Genomic DNA, 21960 nt, shown 5'->3' with positions numbered 1-21960 from the left:
ATGTAACTATTTTTCCAAAGAAATTGGCGATAAATTTCATTAGTATCTAAGTATATATATATATATATATTGTTCGTTGTTATTACGATTTTGTATCTTTTGTCTGAGTTATATTTTTACGATCAATACACAGTCAAAGATATAATCTTTTATGAAAAATTAAATTTGGTAATGTCGCGATCAAATACAATTATATTGAAACTTAAGATATTATTAAGCAGTGACAATTCAAATCATATGTAAATTTGTTAGGCAAAATCAGTTTATTAAAGTATCAAAGAAAATAACTATTGATTCCAATAAACATCAATTGTCTTATCATAAGACAAAGTTGCAAATTTCCAAATGTACCTGTTTAAAAAAGTCAAAAGTACATATTTTGACTAACCTATGAAAAATAGTGTGAATTACTGGGAATTCTTTAAAAATAAAATTTCATTTTATTTAAAAACTAAGTTAGAAACTTATTTCAAAGAAAAAGCGGAAAAAAGAAAATTATAGAAAATTATAAGAAAATAAATGAGTTTATATATTGATTAAACAATAAAAAAATTGTATATAATATATATATTTAGTTATGTATTATAATGTAAAAAATTTAGTTCATTCTCAAAACGTATGTTTTAGAATTTTATAAATTAAACTTCATTGATTTTTGAAAATTTAATGATATATATAAAAGATTAATATGAATATTCAATTGGATATTACAATGAGGCCAGAAATTCGCTTAGATGCAAAATGGCTCAAAACAGATTTGAAACGTCTACTTTATCGAGATGGTTTAGCTGAACTTTGGAATGAAATGATACGAGATGGAGAAATTGTAGGTTCTTTTAGTGACAGCCTAGTCAATACAGCAGGGATAATAGCTAGAAAAGGTATAAAAAATATGGTACATCAATTAAATATTGATTAATTAAATATTATTTTAATATTTTCAGGTGAAAGTGGACATTATTATTGCAATATGGGTGTATTAACATGTCCTTGTTGCAATGGAATTTGTGGTCCACAACATGGATGTAATTGTGGACCATGTCAAAAATTAGATGAAGAAGAAGCAGCAAGAACAAGTGCATTTATAGAAAAAAATATGATAGCTGAACATGTAATGGATTCTTGGCTTTGGGGTTCTCAGCCATGTAAAGAATTTTAATATATAAAAATGTTCTGTATTAAATATTATTAAAATATATAATTTATTATTAAGTCCTAAGTATTTTTATAACATAAAACATATATTTTTTATATAACATATATTTTTATAACATAAATTTTTCAGCTATTCACGATTTAACAACATGTATTAAATTACTAATTAAGGAGCAAAGAAAATTATGTTATGAAGTTGCAAACAATACATTATCTGCTATAAGATTAAGACAACGTTTGGTAATAGCACGACGATATTTTATGGCCCATTCTCGTCATAAACCTCAAGAAACTAAAGATATTTCAACAACATCAAAACCTACTATCAAGTTACAAAAAATGTATAATAATCAATATTAAGATTAAATTATTAGAAATTATTAGAATATTTTTTATTTATATAATAAACATTATAAAATATCTTAAATATCATGAATGCATTTAGATTATAAATTTATGCGCATGTATATATGCATGATTTTAATTGATTATTAATTATATATTGTTTAAATTAGTATTTTTTTTATATTTAAAAATATATTATCAATATATTAGAAATGAATATTATTAAAACATATATAATTTCAGTGTAAGATCGAATGAGAAGCCTACATTAGGTTTAGCACGTGTAGGATCTCGTGCAGCACTAAATTTTTCATTTGCATATTTAAGACGAGCTTGGAGATCAGGAGAAGATGTAGAATTTTGCAGTGAACTTTTATCTGAATCATTGGAAGCTTTACAATCATTACCCGAAGCTACGCTTTTTGATGAAACTAATGTTTCTCAAGTATGGTTAGAAGTTGTAGAACGATCAGCAAAATTTTTGAGACAAGTTGTTACAGGGTATTTTATAATTCATTATTTTAATTATCATTAAATTTTGTTACTAATTTCTTTGTCATGTTTTTGTTACATGAAAATTGTCTTTGTTTTTAGAGATATAGTTAGTGGAAGATCATGGTGTCCTATTCCAATTGCTGATCAACACACTGCTCTTTGTTTGTTATTAGAATTGGTGACACAGAGAGCTACATTATCAAGTTTATTAGATTCTGTATGTTTGCTACTTCATTTGAGTGGTAAACATAAACATCAAGATAACCGAATAATGCCACCTGGAAGTATGGCACCATTGGTACCATTATTAAGACGATTAAATATGATACCAGCTTCTAAATCACATCGAATAGATACAAATATTGCACCAGGTCCTTGTGAAGTTTTACTTAAATATTTAAGACTTCCCGAAGATGATTCTACATCCGTAGATTTACGAAAAGCTGCAGTTATAATAATGTGTAATCTAAGCAGATTAGCTGCTCCTCTTTTGCCTCCTATTATTGCTGATAGATTTCAGAAAAATCATAATCAAACTTTTCAAGAAGTTATAGCTTGGGGAAGTGTGAAATTTGGTAATGGATCCTCTCCATTTTATTACGATACAATTGCTGAGCTTGGCATTAAACAACTTTGTTGTACCGAAAGAGCTCTAATGATTCTTTCGGTTAATGGAAATGTTTATATGATGTATTATGGATCAGAAACTCAATATCCTCAAAAAATATATGGATTTTCGGAAAAGCCGATTACAATGATTGCTTCACATTCAGATGGTACACATTATTTGGCATTAACCCAAGATAATTCCGTTTATTCTTGGGGAAATGGCGACGGTGGACGACTAGGTCATGGAGATAGGGCATGGTATGATGAACCAAAGCTAATTGAGGCTCTAGTTGAAAAGAATATTACATTTATAGCGTGTGGAAGTACGTATTCGGCAGCTCTCAGTTCAAATGGTGAATTGTACACTTGGGGAAGAGGAAATTACGGAAGATTGGGTCACGGAAATTCAGACAACGTAATGATTCCTACGTTAGTAACTGCTCTAAATGGGCACATGGTCGTATATGTGGCATGTGGTAGCGGAGATTCTCAAACATTATGTGTCACAGCTTCTGGTATAGTATTTTCCTGGGGTGATGGAAATTATGGGAAGCTTGGTAGAGGAGGTTGCGATGGATCTAAAACACCAAAGATAGTGGATAAATTATTGGATATAAATGTGGCAAAAGTTTATTGCGGTGGACAATTTTCGGCAGCTTTAACCGCATATGGTGAAGTATATACTTGGGGGAAGGGAGAAGCTTATAGATTGGGACACGGAAATGAAGATCATGTTAGATATCCGAAAATTATTGATATATTGAAGACAAAAAAAGTAAAAGACTTATATGTAGGAAACTTGCATGTATTAGCATTAACGGAAGATCAATTGGTATATGGTTGGGGTAGAAATGATTATGGTCAAATTGATCCGGCATTAGGTACTGTTGTACCCGAACCGACTTTATGTCCAACATTATCTGGGAAAAATGTAATTGGTTTAGCTTGTGGACCAACGCAAAGTTTTGCTTGGTGTACATCAGCTTGGTCAGTAGCGAACAGGGTAGCATTTGTTGTAGATATTTGCGAAGAAACTTTTCGATTATTAGATACATTATTGAACAAGGCATGCGAAGGATTACCAAGCACACGACCACCTACTCAAGATCGTGAATGTTTAGCGGTCGCCACATTGAATTTAATTCGATTGCAATTGCATACTATGATAACGCATAATATCGATAGTAAATCAGTGGGATTGGCCAATACACCATTATTAAACTCTTTGAAACAGCGATGCGTTATGCTTGCAAGCAGCATCGATATTTTAGCAACAATTCAAGAAGCAGCTCAAGCTGTTTTACAAACTGGCTGGAGCATTTTATTACCGACGGCGAATGAACGCGCAAAAACATTATCAAATTTTTTGTCGAAAACGAATTACAATAATTTTGAACAAATAAACGGTAATAATGGTCAACAATTCATGGCAGATTTGCTAGTATCTAGTTTAATGGCAGATGGTGGCTTGGAATTGGCATTGAAGATTGCTGTAAAAGCGGAAACAAGTGAGCTTGCTGACGAAAAAGAATTTTCTGTGAATAATAATGCTAGCAAATCAACCGATACAAAACAGGCAAAAGAATTAAATTCGGAAAAAAATAATACAAGTATATCATTGTTACAACTGGTGAAACAATTGATCAAAAATGGTACCTGTATTACGCAATCAAAATTATTAATAACTCATCAATTGGCTCGCAATTTCGAAGAATCACAAAGAAGCGATAATTCTCCTAGCTTGAATCTCCTTTTAAAATTTCAACGATTATTAATTGCACAATTATACGAGTGTATCGATGATGTTGGAACAAAAAAATTACGTGATCAAGAGATGCTTGGAGCAGAATTGCTTTTAAAAAAATATCTTTCACAAATTTCTATTCATGTAACCGAAATAATGTCGTTTGCCGTTGAATTAGCCAATACTTGTATCAAACAGTTTATACTAGTTACTACTGTTTTAAGAGGTGACATTATAAGTGTTTTATTACCTGAATTGATTACATGTCTTATTTTGTTGCAACACGATTATCCATTATTATTGCTTAATATGAATTGGATGGAGGTAATGGCACCAATATTAGATGCACTCAATCGATTCAATAAATTAATACCAACAATCGAGAAAAGTGAGACAGATGATCTTTCTTGGCCAGGTATCATAGCTCCACAGCATGGTAATAAAATATCAATTTCAGACGAACCTACTACTATTCGTTGGGCCGATCTAGAAAATCACAATCGTGATGGCGGTTTTTGGGTAGTAGTGAATAATAATGTATATGATATTCAAGATGTTCGATTTGACGAAAGATCAAATTCCCTGGAAGGTCTTCAAAGAACTGCTACTAGTTGGGATGTTAATTCCAGTGGTGAGACGAATGTATCATTTTCTCGTGATCAAGTATCGCGAAATATGATGGATTCTTATTTTGTTGGTTATTATTGCCATTCTGAACCAGAAAACACGGAGGTTAAAATCGATGTAATGGATATATGTTCTTGTTTACTTGATACAGAAAGAGCTTTAGGCTTTCTTTTAGGCTTACATGCTCACAGAAAGCGACAAAGTTTACCTTTACAAACTGCTGAAGAGGAAGCTGGTCGCTGGTTAAATGCGAATTTCTTCAGAGGTGGATTACAAATTTTACAACCACCGAATCCTTATGAAGAAGAGAAAGGAGAAGCGAGAAGTAATACTTCGACAGCTGCAAATTCACCCACAGAACCTCCACTTCCTACGCGTATAAAAAACGAATTGCAAAAGAACGAACGTCGAGAAGATGATCGAGTTACAACATTCATTTATGCTTTAGCTGAAACTCATAAAACCGATGCTCAAGTTCAGTCATTTTTAACGATTATTGATAAATATTCAAAAGCGAACAATCTTTTAGCACATACTGAGTTTTGCGGTGACCATCCAGTTGAAGAAGTTAGCCGACTTTTAATGGCAGTTATAATAAAACATCTTGCTTTGGGTTATCAGGTGATAAATTTGATCGATCATCAAGAAACAGGAAATGAAAACAGTCCAAGACTCACGAAACAATTGGCTGAAATGATTAGAATAATTCATCAAACAAAATGGAATTTAATCAGAATTAGACAACAACAAAATAGAAGTTATAAAGAAGTATGTGCTCCAGCACAAGAAAAATGCAGATTTCTTTTACACGAAGTAAGATCAGCGACAAGTTACGAAATCAAAGGACTACATGATTTAAAATTATTATATACTGTTGCAAAATTTCGGAAAACTGTTAAAACAATAATCAGAGATATTCGAAAAAACAAAGACTCACCAAGTAAACCGGAAGATATTTTGAATGCTTCAATTCAAAATGCGAAAATAAAAAATAAATCTGACGAAGATGTGTCTATAACAATGATGACGACAACAACGACTACAACAACAATGGCATCGACGCCAGTCATGGCAACTATAGCTTCGACAATGATGACAACGACTATATCAACGATGACTACAATGACAATGACATTAACGACAATGACAACAACATCAACACCAACACCGACACCAACGACTACATTAACAATGTCAACACCAATACAAACTTTGACTCCAATTTCAATTCCGATTCAGAATTCAATACAGAAAGAAATGAACGGAAAACATTCGTCAATTTCACCAAAATTAGAAAATTTATCAGGTAATAAAAAAACATTTGCTAAGATAACTGAAAAGATGAAACAAAAAACTTTGAATATTGATTCGAGTGAATTAATGGTAAATATTATAAATTTTGTAATTACCGAGGACAGTGGAGATGTCGAAACTTTACGTCGAGCTATGTATTGTCAGATGCAACGAGCAAAGTTACGTGAACAAGGAATTATAATGATGCAACAATTATTACAGAAAGATTATCTGATAACATCGGTAAAATATTCATTGTTAAACGGCTGGCTCGGTCTTTCTCACGAGAATAAATCTTTGACTAATGGAATAATGCATTGTCTTGAAAATATTCAATCAGTAACACCATATCAAAAGTCGAAGATTATTTTAGCCGAAGCGGAAATAATTTCTTGGGCAGTGCAAGCATTGCGAGCATATGTTATTCAAGCAGAGATACCGAGTAAACCAAAAATAAGCGATAAAAGTAGTTTGAATCAAGGAACATATACTTGGTTACGAAAATTACCCAGAGCAAGATTTTTATTAACGATATTAGGAATGTTAAGCAATTATCAGCATGCAAATGAGATTGGATTATTAATAAATTCCGGTTGCATGTCAAGCATTTTGACATTGCTTAGACAGATTGGACCATCAATGTCTACAGAGCCAGGTATAGATGCGGATATGAACATAGACGCAAAACCAAAAGATATGCCGGTAAATGTCATATACGAAGATAGTTTTGAAAAGAATAAACCGCAAACTGTTCAACTAACTGGTGCTGAATTGGCGGCTTTGATGAAAATAGGTACAAGAGTAGTACGCGGCGTTGACTGGAAGTGGGGTGATCAAGATGGACCTGCACCGGGTGAAGGCCGAGTAATCGGAGAACTTGGGGAAGATGGTTGGATTCGTGTACAATGGGATAATGGTACTACCAATTCATATCGTATGGGTAAAGAAGGAAAATATGACTTAAAATTAGCTGAACCACCGACGCCACCAGAAACCGATAGTGAAATTGATTCACCACAAGATCTGGCTAAAATCGATAAGGGAAATGATTTTGTGGATGTCCATCCGACTACTTGTCTGAAATCTGCCTCTATTACCGTACTTCGTGTTATCTTACTTTGTTGTGGCATCGAAGCTGATAGAGTCACTCCTTCTGCTATAAAGATACTCGCTTCTGTATTACGCGGTATCTTATCTCTCGCGTATAAATCCGATTTTAATACACATTCTCAACTTGCAAAAGAACATCATGAAACTTGGGCAACTCTCGGCTTATTAAGAGCTATTGCTAAATCTACCGAACTTTGTAAATCTTTAAGTACTAAGGCATGGATTGATTTTCTTTTAAATATAATAGCTGAACAAAGAAATCCAAATTTAGAAAAGCAGATAATGACGGTACGTTTACTTACCGCTGTTCTACCATCTTGGTCAACTGACAGTCCTAGTCAAATGTCTTTCCTTGAAAAAATTTTTCGTATATTGGGACATATTGCGCTTAGCTGCGATTTGGGTACTAACTTTGAACTTTATTCGAATAAATGTCGCGTTTCATTAACTGCTTCTTATAGTTCTACTGTAGTCGAAGAACTGATTTCACTAATTAGATATCTACATTCTCTTTCAAAGTGGAATGCGACTTTGAATTCTTTTCTTGCCTCAAAATTATCACTCGCTTCTGATTTGTTAAGTGACGGTCCATTGTTTCATATACAATTAAATGAAAATGGAGGTGAGAACAGTATAAACATTCAGGATACAGTGATGGCAACTCTTATTGTCGTTGGAGGTCTTGACGATAGACCAAGGATCGGTGGTTTGATCGAAATCGATGGTCATATAGGTACTATATGCAAATTTACTAAACATTCAAAAATACTTGTACAAATACATGATGATAACAATGCTAGTACGCGCAAGAAAATTCCATTTTTTGGGGTGAGACAGCTTAGCGAAAAGTTTCGTTTAGATCGAATGCCTATGCCTGATTCTTTCATTTCTACTTGGGCTAATTTGTTATTGGGTCATCGAAGCATGGATAAAAGACCAAATGGTATGCCAGTAATAGCTGGTTCAGTAAATGCATCCATTTTACGTAATCAACAACAACAACTCGCTGCATTAAATGCCGGAAAAATTATATTAAATTATCAAACAAAATTACGAAAAATATTAAAATATATAATCGACAAAAATATCAGCAACAATAGTAATAACAATAATAACCATAACAATCATCACTATTCTCACCATTACTATTATCGTCACCATTATCATCAGCGTCAAATTGAAATTGGTGATCATATCAATGATGAGAATAATAGCGAGATTGATGGTCGACGATGGGATAAGATTAATCGAATCAATCGTGCTTACGAGGATCACGGTGAAAACAATGATAACAACGATATTGATGAAAATGAAGAAGAAAATGAGGATGATGAAGACAATGACGATGACGATGAAGATGACAATGCGAGAGTAATTGTAATTGACAGTACGAGAAACAATGGTAATAATAGCAATGATAAGAACAAAAATAATAACAATGATGACAAATTTGAAAATCATGGAATTAGTAATGTTATTAATCGAGACATAAATAGCGAGGATAATTATGAGGAAACCAACGTTGATGGTAGAGAAGATTATCGTAACAAACGAACAACTCTATTCCAAGAAATGCTGACGCGAGCTACAAAACCACAACCATTAAAACCCATATTCAAACATAAAGAATTGGAAGAGGCTGCACTTACAGTTTCTCAATATTTGGCCTCTGAACTAAGACACTCTTTAATTCAAGTAACAAACATAATAATCACGGGCACAGCATCAGGATCAGCTTCAGTAGGAGGTATGGCAACAACTGCAGGCCCATTTTCAGAGCCTGAGTCTCCTGTATCTGATTGTTCTTTGATATCGTTGACATCTAGTCAAAAAAAACATTGCAAAAGTACTGGAAGAAAAAGTCCTTTACCGATGAGTCCACTAGTTGCCCAATTGATAGAAATGGGTTTTCCAAAGAAAAGTGTAGAATTTGCGATTAAAAGTTTGAGTTCGGCTGTTGGATTTATTACAGCAGAAAGCGTGGTAGCTTGGCTTCTTGAAAATCCAGATGCTGCATTAAGTGACAGTGAAACGTTATCAAGTATATATGGATTATCGGATCCTGAAGATTCAACTAGTGAAAATATTGATGAATCTCCATCGACGCACGAAGCTATTTCTTCTTCAATAATACCACCAAATTATATGAAACGTTCTGATTTCTTATCAGTCGATGAATACGCGATTTATGTAAGGGATAATCTGATACCAGGTATGTTAGTAAGATGTTGCAAAAGCTACGAAGAAGTAGAATACGGCGACATTGGTCAAGTTATAAAAATTGATCCGGAAGGTTTACACGATTTGAATGTTCAAGTCGCATGGCAACGCAAAGGAGGAACTTATTGGGTAAGATTTATTCATATTGAACTTCTTGGTCATCCGCCAATAATTCCAGGCCCAGCCACACTAAAAATTGGTGACAAAGTAAGAGTAAAAGCATCAGTGACTGTGCCCAAATACAAATGGGGTTCAGTGAATCATCAAAGCATCGGAATAGTTACAGGTATAATAAACAATGGGAAAGACGTGGCTATTGATTTTCCGCAGCAAAATAATTGGACTGGTTGTGCGATAGAAATAGAGCGAGTGCCTTCCTGTCATCATTCAGTCTCATGTAATTCTTGTCACTTGCTACCAATATCTGGTCCACGTTTTAAATGCAAGTATTGCGAAAATTATAATCTTTGTGAAAATTGTTTTTATACGAAACGATGTCATCGACATGGCTTCAATCGAATCGTCGAGCCAGGCTCAGCAGCGGTATATGCCGGTAAACCGGGAAGATATCATAGACAAGATTATATAGAATCATCTCTAATCGATGATTGGTCTAAATGTATAAGAACATTAAGAGTTTCTTCACCACAAAGCTGGGCAACACGATTATTCGATGGATCTGGTCTATATTGGCAGAGTCCTCAGGGAAAGCATTGGATTCGTATGGAAATGTTGTCTGGTATATTAGTTCATTCATTGAAAATAATTGTAAATCCACAAGATGGCAGTTATATGCCATCGCTGATTGCAATAAATGTCGGTGAATCATTCAACAGTTTAGTAGAATTGGCAACAATCAGTGTACGGCATACTGACACAAGTGTACTTTTACTCCAAGATATGAAAGAATATTATCCGTGTATCGAAATAGCAATAAAGCAATGTCGAAACGGTGGTATAGATTGTAAAATACGCGGTCTTCAAATAATTGGCAAAAGAAAAGTATTTGAGAATCAATTAGCAACGTCCATTTCATTTCTAGCCTCAGATTGGGAGATCATTCAAGAGCAAATGAACTCGCAACGTGGATCTGAACCACAGCCTCAGCATTCAGCTGTTTATGTCTGGGGATTAAACGATAAAGATCAACTCGGAGGATTAAAAGGATCGAAGATTAAATTACCCGTTTATAGCGAAGTTCTTTCAAAATTGAAACCCGTTCACATAGCTGGTGGTAGTAAAACTCTATTTGTTGTTAGTCAAGAAGGAAAATTATATGCATGCGGAGAAGGTACGAATGGTCGTCTTGGCCTTGGAGACGATAGCAATGTATGCGAACCGAAACCTATCCCATTTTTGAGTCAATACGTAATCAAGAAAGTGTCTGTACATTCAGGAGGAAAACATGCGTTAGCTCTCACCCAAGATGGTAAAGTATTTTCTTGGGGTGAAGGAGAAGATGGCAAGTTAGGCCATGGAAACTCCATCTCTTTAGATAAGCCAAGATTAATAGAATCTTTAAAATCAAAAAGAATACGAGATATTGCATGTGGATCGGGTCATTCAGCTGCCATAACTAGTAGTGGAGAATTATATACCTGGGGTTTAGGCGAATATGGACGATTGGGTCATGGCGATACTGCAACACAATCAAAACCAAAATTGGTACAATCTTTAGTTGGTCAGCGTGTAATACAGATTGCATGTGGTAGCAGAGATGCACAAACAATGGCATTGACAGCAGATGGATTGGTGTATTCATGGGGTGATGGAGATTTCGGTAAACTAGGTCGAGGAGGTAGCGATGGTTGTTATACACCATTATTGATTGATCGACTTAATGGTTTGGGAGTGGTGCAAATCGAGTGCGGAGCTCAATTTTCCCTTGCATTAACTAAATATGGTGAAGTATGGACTTGGGGTAAAGGTGATTATTTTCGACTCGGTCACGGTAACGATCATCATGTTCGAAAACCAACGTTGGTCGAAGGACTTCGTGGGAAAAAAATTATACACGTCGCTGTTGGTGCTCTTCATTGTTTAGCGGTAACGGATATCGGACAAGTATATGCTTGGGGTGATAACGATCATGGTCAACAGGGAAACGGTACAACAATCGTTAACAAGAAGCCATCATTGGTTCATGAACTTGATGATGCAAGAGTAAATCGTGTTTCTTGTGGTTCCAGTCATAGCATTGCTTGGGTTTTGACCGATCAACCAGCGATTAATAATCAAGAACCAGTCACATTTCCAACTATAAAGGATCCACTAGGTCAAATGTTGCTTACATTTAAAAGCACTATCACCGGATTGGAAGCAACTGATTTAAGCAATTATCCGATTCCTTCTTGCTCTAAAACATCTACTGTTTCTCAACTAAGCGGCGATATTATCAATAATGGTGACATAATCCTTAACATGTCCACTTTTTCCTCCAGCAACAGACCTTCTCTCTCGAGCATTATTCTCTCGTTGGAAAGTAATGTAGCGAAGCAGCAAGCATTACAACATGTGATAAATGCACTTCGTATAATACAAGCTCGAATCATTGTAGTTACGGCATTGCAAAGTCATTCAACATTAAAATTAGCTAATAGCAATATTGGTATTAACAATAGTAAATGCTGTCCGATAACTGAAATGATACCAGATGGAACAATTACTGGATCGAATATCATTAGTGGAGGACATAATCATGTATATCAGAATGTGGGAGATAGTGCACAAGGTGGTGGAGAAGCACCAGCAAATGCTGCAGAACTTATTAATTTAATAAATAATAGTCCGCGAACAAGTCCCGAATCTGAAGATTATCCATTAGCAACTGTTTTTCCTTCGATGTCCAGTTCCGCTAGTTTATCCTCACGTGCCTCAAAAATGTCAAGCAGCGCAATGAGCGTGATTGCAGCAACTCTTACATCTAACGCGCAAATAGTTGGCGAAGGAGTTGCTTCAGATCGTAATTTGGATGATTTTACATGTACTCTGACTGAAGAGGATGGTAAAATGTTGATTGATTTATTAAAATTAGCCGTTGCTAATCGAGTATGCAAAGGAGCTAAAGAGATAATATCTTCGGTATTGATCGCACTAGCAAAAGTAAATCATTCGATTCGTAATATAGTGCTAGAAATTTGTATCACAGAATTGGAGGATACAGTAGCGAATTCGAATAATAGAAGCAATATACCACAACCGATAGTACAAGAAAGTCCACATCCATACATAGATGGTACAACATTGACTGGTCATGTTAAAATATCAGGTGCAGAAGCTCTTAGAGTTGAATTTGATCGACGTTGTTCCACCGAAAGACGCCACGATCCGCTCACTATTATGGACAGTAATAATCGAGTGGTGGCTGTGAAGTCTGGCAGAGAATGGAGTGAATGGGCTGCTGAGATTCGAATTCCAGGTGATGAGCTTAAATGGAGATTTTCTTCGGACGGATCAGTAAATGGTTGGGGATGGCGATTTACAGTATATCCTGTGCTTGCGAGCCTTGCACCGCATGATCTAATCTCGGATAGAGCAGTTCTATCGCAACCTTCTATTGCACTTGCTGAATCTCTTCTGGATAATACTTTGATTACGTTGGATAGAAATATTGCGACACGATTAACAACTACCTTAGCTCAATGTAGTCAATTAAGCGTATTGTCTGCTCAACAACGAATGTGGGCATTAAAAAAATTACAAGTCGTCTATTCTTCTGGACCAGGTATACGCCCGGAAATCGCACTTTCATCACTTCTCGGATCATTGCCTCAAGCACTACTGAAACAATATACTTATGAAGATCCTTTGGTCCGCGGTGGAAAACAATTAATGCATAGCGATTTTTTCAAGGTTCTTGTAGCTCTTGCCTGCGACCTTGAATTGGATGGTATGCAATGTTGTTCGGAAATTCACAAATGGTCTTGGTTTCGAAGATACTGTCTTTCCATACGGGTTGCCAAATCTCTTATAAATCGGACGTCTCTTCCAAAATCATTCTGTCTTGAAGTTACCAAACAGATTAATGAAATGATAACAGACAAAGAAGGAAATACCAAAGACCATGAGAATCATGAGTTATTCAAACAGGAACATGATGAGCAATTACTACAATGGTTAAATCGTAGGCCGGAAGATTGGATGTTATCATGGGATGGTTCTGGTGCCATTTATGGTTGGGGTCATAATCATCGCGGACAATTAGGTGGACTTGAAGGAGCAAAAGTGAAATTACCTGTTCTTTGCGAGAGTTTGTCTGCACTTCGACCTGTCCAGCTTACCGGTGGAGAGCAAACTTTATTTGCAGTTACTGCTGACGGAAAAGTCTATGCAACTGGTAAATTTTCCTTTCTTCCTTCTTTTCTCTTTCTTTTTTTTTTTGGATTTTTTTTCAATTTTTATTTTATTTATTATCTTTATTTATTATTTTTTGTTTATCATTGGATAGGATATGGCGCTGTTGGACGTCTAGGAATTGGAGGAACGGATTCTGTTATGGTACCCACACTTTTGGAATCCATTCAGCATGTATTCGTTAAAAAAGTAGCTGTCAATTCAGGAGGTAAACATTGCCTTGCCTTAAGTTCTGAAGGACACGTTTATTCTTGGGGAGAAGGAGATGATGGAAAATTAGGACATGGAAACAGATTATCGTATGATCGACCGAAATTAATTGAAGAGTTATTGGGTACCGAAATTGTTGATATAGCTTGTGGTGGTCATCATAGCGCGGCAATCACTAGCGCTGGTTGGCTTTATACTTGGGGAAAAGGTATGGATAAAAAAATAAAAACCAATAATGTTGAAAAATAAGAAAATAAATACAAGTATACATATACATAATTACATACATATATATAATTATTATCAATTTTAGGTCGATATGGACGATTAGGACATGGAGATAGCGAAGATCAATTGACGCCCAAATTAATTGAAGCTTTACAAGATTATAAAGTAATTGATGTAGCATGTGGAAGTGGTGACGCGCAAACCCTTTGTGTTACTGATGATGATAATGTTTGGAGTTGGGGTGATGGAGATTACGGAAAACTAGGTAGAGGAGGTAGCGATGGTTGTAAAATTCCAATGAAGATCGAATCTCTCGCAGGACTTGGTGTCATTAAAGTTGAATGCGGCAGTCAATTCTCGGTAGCATTGACAAGATCAGGAGCAATATATACATGGTAAAAATTCAAATGATCAATTTTTCAATGATTTTAAATTCTTTCGTATGTAAAATCTTCATTCTATCCATTTAAGTAGGAATTAAAAAAGAAAAATTAAAAAAAACAGAGGATATATTCTAATTCTTTATATTGCTAAAAAATTGAATTTTTTTAACCTTCATTTTTCTTAACCATCTTTCATTTTTTGTTTGGTTCCTACATTTAAGTTATTTTTAGATAATTACATATTTTTAGATAATTATCAAATTTTATACGTAAACAGGGGTAAAGGAGATTATCATCGTTTGGGTCATGGAACAGATGATCATGTGCGAAGGCCACGTAAAGTGGCAGCACTTCAAGGAAAAAAAATCATTTCTATAGCAACTGGTTCATTACATTGTGTAGCATGTACCGATAAAGGAGAAGTTTTCACTTGGGGAGACAATGATGAAGGCCAGTTGGGCGATGGAACAACAAGTGCGCTTCAGAGACCAAGATTAGTTCATGCATTGCAGGGTAAAAAAATAACTCGAGTTGCTTGTGGTAGTGCTCACACTTTGGCATGGAGTACAATGAAAGCTACTCAAAGTAAAATGCCTGCCACTACACCAATGGAGTATGATTTAGTAAAAGATTTACCCTTTCCTGTGCTACACAATCGATTAGTGCTTCTTCATCATTTTGCTGAATTACTTTGTCCATGTTTGCCGATGTATCCAATTACTGGCCCTGTTAGTTTGAGTAAATTAGCACCCATACTAGTATATAGCATCAAAGAAGCAACTTTCCGTAAAGTGGTTCAAGCAACGATGGTCAGAGATCGACAACACGGACCAGTAATAGAATTAAATCGAATACAAGTAAAACGAGCTAGAAGCAAAGGTGGATTGGCTGGACCAGATGGTATTAAATCTGTTTTCGGTCAAATGGTTTCGAAAATATCTTTATTAACACAGGATGTTCTCTTTTTTCCTCATAGAATTTGGAAAGTGAAATTCATCGGTAGGTTAAAAATTTTAATACTATATAAATATAAAACATATACTATATAAATATAAAACAAAAAAAGAAAAATATGGAAAAAAAATTTAAAAATAGTTAAAAAAATTAATGAAATCATCTCACATTCTCAACAGGAGAGAGCGTAGATGATTGCGGTGGCGGATATAGTGAGAGTATAGCAGAAATGTGCGATGAATTACAAAATGGTTCCTTACCATTACTTATACCAACGCCAAATGGTCGAGATGATAGTGGCACTAATAGAGATTGTTTTCTTTTGAATCCAATAGCTGATTCACCATTACATATGAACATGTTTCGATTTCTTGGAATTTTAATGGGTATAGCTATACGAACTGGTAGCCCATTGAGTTTGAATTTGGCAGAACCTGTGTGGAAACAACTTGCGGGTATATCGTTAACACCTGCCGATTTAACTGAAATTGATAGGGATTATGTTCCCGGATTATTATGCATTCGAGATATGGATCCTGACGAAAAAATGTTTCAAACACTTGAAATGCCATTTTCTACGCCGTCGGCTGTAGGACATGATGTATCTTTGTCTAGCAGGTTTTTATATTATTATATTATTTTTTGTATCAATTCTAAAATATTTATGTTCGGTTTAAATATATATATAAGATATTAATATATTTTTGAAATACTTTTAAAGGATTTATTGTAAAAATCAAAACAAATATAAAAATTTGTATATAAAAATATATTATTAAGTTATAAACAATTTCACATAACATAAACAAGTTCACATTAAGTTAGATGAAATGAGAAAGAAATAGAGTATAACGGAATAGAAATAATTTGATTTTATTTTCATCTTATTTCGTTTAATGCAAACTTTGATTCTTATGATTTAGAAAAATCGATTTTTCAAAGTTACATAAATATATTAACATTTTGAATATGCAATTATTAGATAATCCCATAAATAATATTAAAAGTTCAGTTATAAAAAATTATTAACATTTATTATTACATTTTATTACATTTATTATTACATTTTAAAAACAAAATTAAATCGATAGTTTAGAGAAGAATTAAATAAACAATATCCAGCTTTGATACATAAAGCATTGTTGTTTGAAAACCGTAAATAATTTTTTTTTCGAATGTAGATAATCGTCTGAGCATTGATATATGATAATAATATATAACGAATGTAATAATAACAAAAATTAAACAATGTATTAAATTCATTATAATCTAACATTAAATATACATTAAATTCATTATATTCTTTGAAATCAACACTAAAGTATTATTTTTATTAAATTTTTATTAATTACTATTATTTTTATTAAATTTTATAAAATTTAAATAGTAATTTTTTAAATAGTAATATAAATTAATATTAAATAAGTTTTTTAATAAGAAAGACTAAAAATTTATTTTGAAAAAAAATTATCTCAATTATAAGAAATGATTCTTACAAATAAAAATTAATAGATTAACAATTTTAATAAATAAATTAAAATATTATATTTGTATATGCAATTAAAATATTATATTGTATAATATTATATATGTATATTCACACATATACATTAAAATCATTCGTTTGAATTATTATTACTAAGGGATAGGATGATTTAATAATAATATTTCCAAATATTAAAAATATAGAAAAATATTTGAGATAATAATTAAATGATATCAAGAGACATATATCATATATCATATATCATAATAATATTTGATCTTATTATAATTTTTTATAAAAGTCACATTTATTTATTATACATCCGTACATTATACATCCGTAAATTTTTAATAGAATAGAGTTTTATATTTTTTATTATATATTCTTATAAATATTTTTAATATCAAAATATTTTCAAAATACTATCTATGTATTTTTAAAATAATTATAATAATTGCATATTTTGTATTGCATTTGTTAAGTTATTAATTATTGTATTAATGGTAATGTTAATACAATAATGTTATTCGATCGGATTTTATATATTATGAATCTATATATTTCATAATATTTCATAATAATATAATGTAAATTCTAGTTAATATTAGAATACATTATTTTAATTTTCATATATTTTCATATATTATATTATATATGAGCATAAAAATTAAATTATATTAATAATTTGTATATTGAAAGTTATTTATTTTAAGTATTTTAATAGCAAAAAAATCACATGACGAAAATTTTGATTCTCTTAATGATCATAATACTAATTTATGTTTAATTCATTTATGTTAAAAGAATCAGTAAGTTAAATATAGTTAAATATAATAGTTAATAATTCAATAATCTATAATATTTGTATCGAAAAATCAGATAAAATTATTTTCAAATTTGTTCAATCTTTAAACTGTGATAACTTTACTAAAATTCATTTGAAATTTATAAAAACTTTTAAAAATCATTTTAAAGTTTGATCTTTCTAATTTTAATCCATTTTATTGAAATCAAGAAGATAAAAACAGAAATATATCAAATTTCAAAATTTTCTTGTTTGTTAAGTGCACATAACTATAATATTTTCTATAATTTTTATATATAAAAATATTGAAAAATGTAATTATTTGCTTAGAAGATAAATCAAGTATTATCTAAAAATTGAAGTAAAGTATTATTAAAAAAATATCAAATTTTATAATACTCTGTAGATATATATAAGTTTGTAGAAATTGGATATGATAGAAACGAAAATTAAAACCTAAATTTTTTACTATTTAATATGTTAGATTAATTTTATTTTAATTGACATTCTTTTTGAAATTGTTATTCTTATATTTGATAAAAATTTTTTTTTAATTATAACTTGTATTGGAAAATATGATAATTTTTCTCAAAAAAAAAGCGAAACTATATTAAAAAAGCATTCTTTTTTATGAAATTACAATTATTTAAAAATGTCTCCAATTTGTAATTATCGAATTAAAATTATAAGTAAAAAATATTTTACATTATTCTTGAACCTTACCTATTGTATAGCATATACATCTCAAATATCAATAATATAAACTCTAAATATTTTCTTAACAAAATTTCTTAAAATCTCATAAATGTCTAAAATGCAAAAATCTACAAACATGCACGAAACGCTGAAATTTTTATCAATTATAATTAAATTAGCTATGACATTTCAATTGAAACAAATCCAAATCAATTCTTTTTGCACTTTGATCTTTATAGAATGTAAAAACAATAGGTCTCATCAGAATTGAATAGAATAGAATTGAGAATAGAATTGTTAATGAAATTTTATAAAAAAAATTATTGAATTATTGATTATCTTCAAATATTAATAATTAATAAACATAAATATAATTACAAGAATATATGATAAAAAATATAGAAATTTATTTAAAGATAAAAAATATAAATGTGATCCTTATAGAACACATTTATATATATAGACAAAATATTCCTTATAATTTTAATTTGAATTTCACATACATACTCGCGTGCGCGAAAAATAATTCTTTGCTATTTTATTAGTAATGCACTATTTATTATTTATTTCAGATAAAACTTTCTATATGCATATATCAAAAATTTATAAATAATATTTATTGTGCCGGGCATTTTAATATATAAATTTCTTTTATATAAAATCAAATTTTACTTACATATTATAATAATTAAAAAAAATGTTAATAATCTACTATAAGTGTAAATTTTCGCTATGGCTGATGTATTCGAAATATATAAAAAATATAAACAAAATTTATTTAAAAAATAATAGAATTTTAATATTATTTTTCAAAAAATGATTAAATTATAAATTATGGTTCTTTTGAAAAATAAAATAAATATATAAGTAAGAATATCTGAAATAAAAAAAATTTTGGTCTTGAATTTTGAGATTAAGATTAATTTTGTATAAAGTTTTTTAACAGATATTTATTTATCTAAAAGTGTAAAATTTATAATTTTAGATACAATAATTTTAAAATTGCTTGCTTAAACTTGTGTAAAAACGATATTATTATTATTAATTATTTTTTTCAGATATCGAAAAATCACTCCAGAAAATAAACATGAATATGTCCAATTAGCTCTAAATTATAGATTACATGAATTTGATACTCAAGTATCTGCCGTTCGCGAAGGAATGTCAAAAGTTATACCTGTACCTTTTCTCGCATTATTTAGTGGACCTGAACTGGAAACAATGGTTTGTGGCAGTCCAGATATTCCACTCACTTTATTAAAATCAGTTGCAACTTATAAAGGTATAAACAACAATACATATTATGATATAATTTAATTTTTCAATTCTGATTATATATTTATTTCTTAGGGATCGAAGCAACAGCTCCTTTAATACAATGGTTTTGGGAAGTAATGGAAGAATTTTCCAATCAAGAAAGATCTTTGTTTCTACGATTTGTTTGGGGTAGAACTCGTTTACCACGTACAATTGCGGACTTTCGAGGAAGAGATTTTGTCTTACAAGTATTTATTAAAATATTTTCATCATATTTATATAATTATTTGCTGTTTATATTTATTTTTTTTTAGGTAATGGATAAATATAATCCGCCAGATCATTTTCTTCCTGAAAGTTATACATGTTTTTTTCTCTTGAAAATGCCCCGATACTCCTGTAAACCAGTATTACAACAAAAATTAAAATATGCGATACATTTTTGTAAGAGTATTGATACAGATGAATATGCTAGAGTACAAGCTGCAACCAATTCAGATACTGAAGAAACAGACAGTCTTGCTAGCGAAGAATATATTTCGCTTTAAAGAAATTAATCCCCCAATTATTTTTTTATGCAATTATGTTAAATTTTTTTTATTAATTTTTTTTTAATAATTATCAAAAAAAGAATTTTTCCGTTAAATTTAGTTTCAAACCAGATATTTAATAAGATAAGATATTTAATCTGTTAAGTTTAAGAAGTATACTCTTTCTCTTTTATTTTTTTTTCATACATGCGCGCGTGAATAATTCAAGTTGTATTATAAAAGTTATATTGCTTATTATCGACAATATTCTGACATTCTAAAGTATTATTAAAAACTATTTATTATCAAAGAATGCTCTAGTGTATTATTCGTATATGTTATTTGTGTTACACAATATTATTATTTATTTTATATTTATATATTAATATCTGTATAATTAGAAAACTGTGTATATTGTTTTTATATTTGAATATAATTATCTATATACTTTCATGTATTAGATATACAATTTCATTTTATATATGTGAAATTTTTAATGTTTAAATTTAACATTACGATTGATATTATAATTAAAAAAATTAATTTTTGTTTTTTCGCAAAACAAAAAATTAATCATAAATAATTTCTATTGTGTTCATTAAACAATATATGAAAAAAATAAAATAATTTTTTTTCTATGATTATACTTCTTAAATTATAAAATAAAGATATAAATTAATAAAAGTATTTTATGTTTTTATATCAATTTAATAAAAATATTACTTCTTGATTTTTTTTTGTGTAATTGAGCATTAATATAAACAAATCATTATTGTTGAAGATTAATGAGTAATTGATAATATGAATTCATAAACATGGTCATTAAAACGATAAAATATATATTAGAATAGTTTTTTTTTTACAATACAAAGTGTAATATTGAAATATTATAAAAATATTATATAAATTCATATTTTTTTCTCATTAAAAATATGATTTGTTTAATAAAACACAAGGTATTTCTAACAATAAGTATTTGTTTTAATTTATATTAGAGCTTTTAAATTTTCAGTTACATATTAATTATACGAGATTGAATTTATTATCTGCAACAAAATTACCAGATGTAACAATAAGTAAATAATAAAATTTATTTAATATCTTATACATAATATAGAAAATAATTTAAATATTGCAGGTAATGCAGTTATAATGCTCTTTATCATCTAGGAAAGTATGATACTATTCTGTTAGACAAATCAAAATTAATATCTATACTATCTATATCTAATATACATACATGGCACATTATTGATTTTGTATCTTATATAAAGTGATCCAAGTGATGTTAAAATAGAATTACTAAATATTACAAGACATATGTATAATATATCTTTGGAAAAATATAAATCCAGGATGGAAAAATAATAAACTTTATATTGCAGCTTTTAATATAAATATTCGTTTTTATATTTATTATATTATATATTATCCATTATTCTTATTGCATTTTTTTCTTT

At 30.7% G+C, this 21960-nt stretch overlaps 1 protein-coding gene across 2 annotated transcripts; it reads left to right on the top strand.

The window, feature by feature from the left end:
* Positions 1-128: 128 nt before the first annotated feature.
* On the top strand, positions 129-20815 carry LOC122714167 (E3 ubiquitin-protein ligase HERC2). 2 transcript variants are annotated; one of them, XM_043935257.1, is made up of 13 exons: positions 129-168; positions 628-881; positions 945-1145; positions 1286-1496; positions 1744-2001; positions 2095-13934; positions 14046-14369; positions 14475-14784; positions 15050-15771; positions 15906-16344; positions 19772-19995; positions 20064-20218; positions 20285-20815. In XM_043935257.1, exons 2-13 carry the CDS (start codon positions 689-691, stop codon positions 20516-20518), a joined length of 15111 nt encoding a protein of 5036 aa, XP_043791192.1. In that variant the 5' UTR covers positions 129-168; positions 628-688; the 3' UTR covers positions 20519-20815. The 2 variants fall into 2 exon arrangements, with proteins under 2 accessions (XP_043791192.1, XP_043791194.1); XM_043935259.1 differs by lacking the exons at positions 129-168; positions 628-881; positions 945-1145; positions 1286-1496; positions 1744-2001 and having other exon boundaries at positions 2714-2862; positions 2919-13934.
* The last annotated feature ends 1145 nt before the right edge of the window (positions 20816-21960 follow it).

The sequence above is a fragment of the Apis laboriosa genome, unplaced genomic scaffold (assembly GCF_014066325.1).
Source record: "Apis laboriosa isolate Shangri-la unplaced genomic scaffold, ASM1406632v1 scaffold289_cov146, whole genome shotgun sequence".
NCBI classification, from domain to species: Eukaryota; Metazoa; Arthropoda; class Insecta; order Hymenoptera; family Apidae; genus Apis; species Apis laboriosa.
This window is presented reverse-complemented; position numbering and strand designations above follow the sequence as displayed.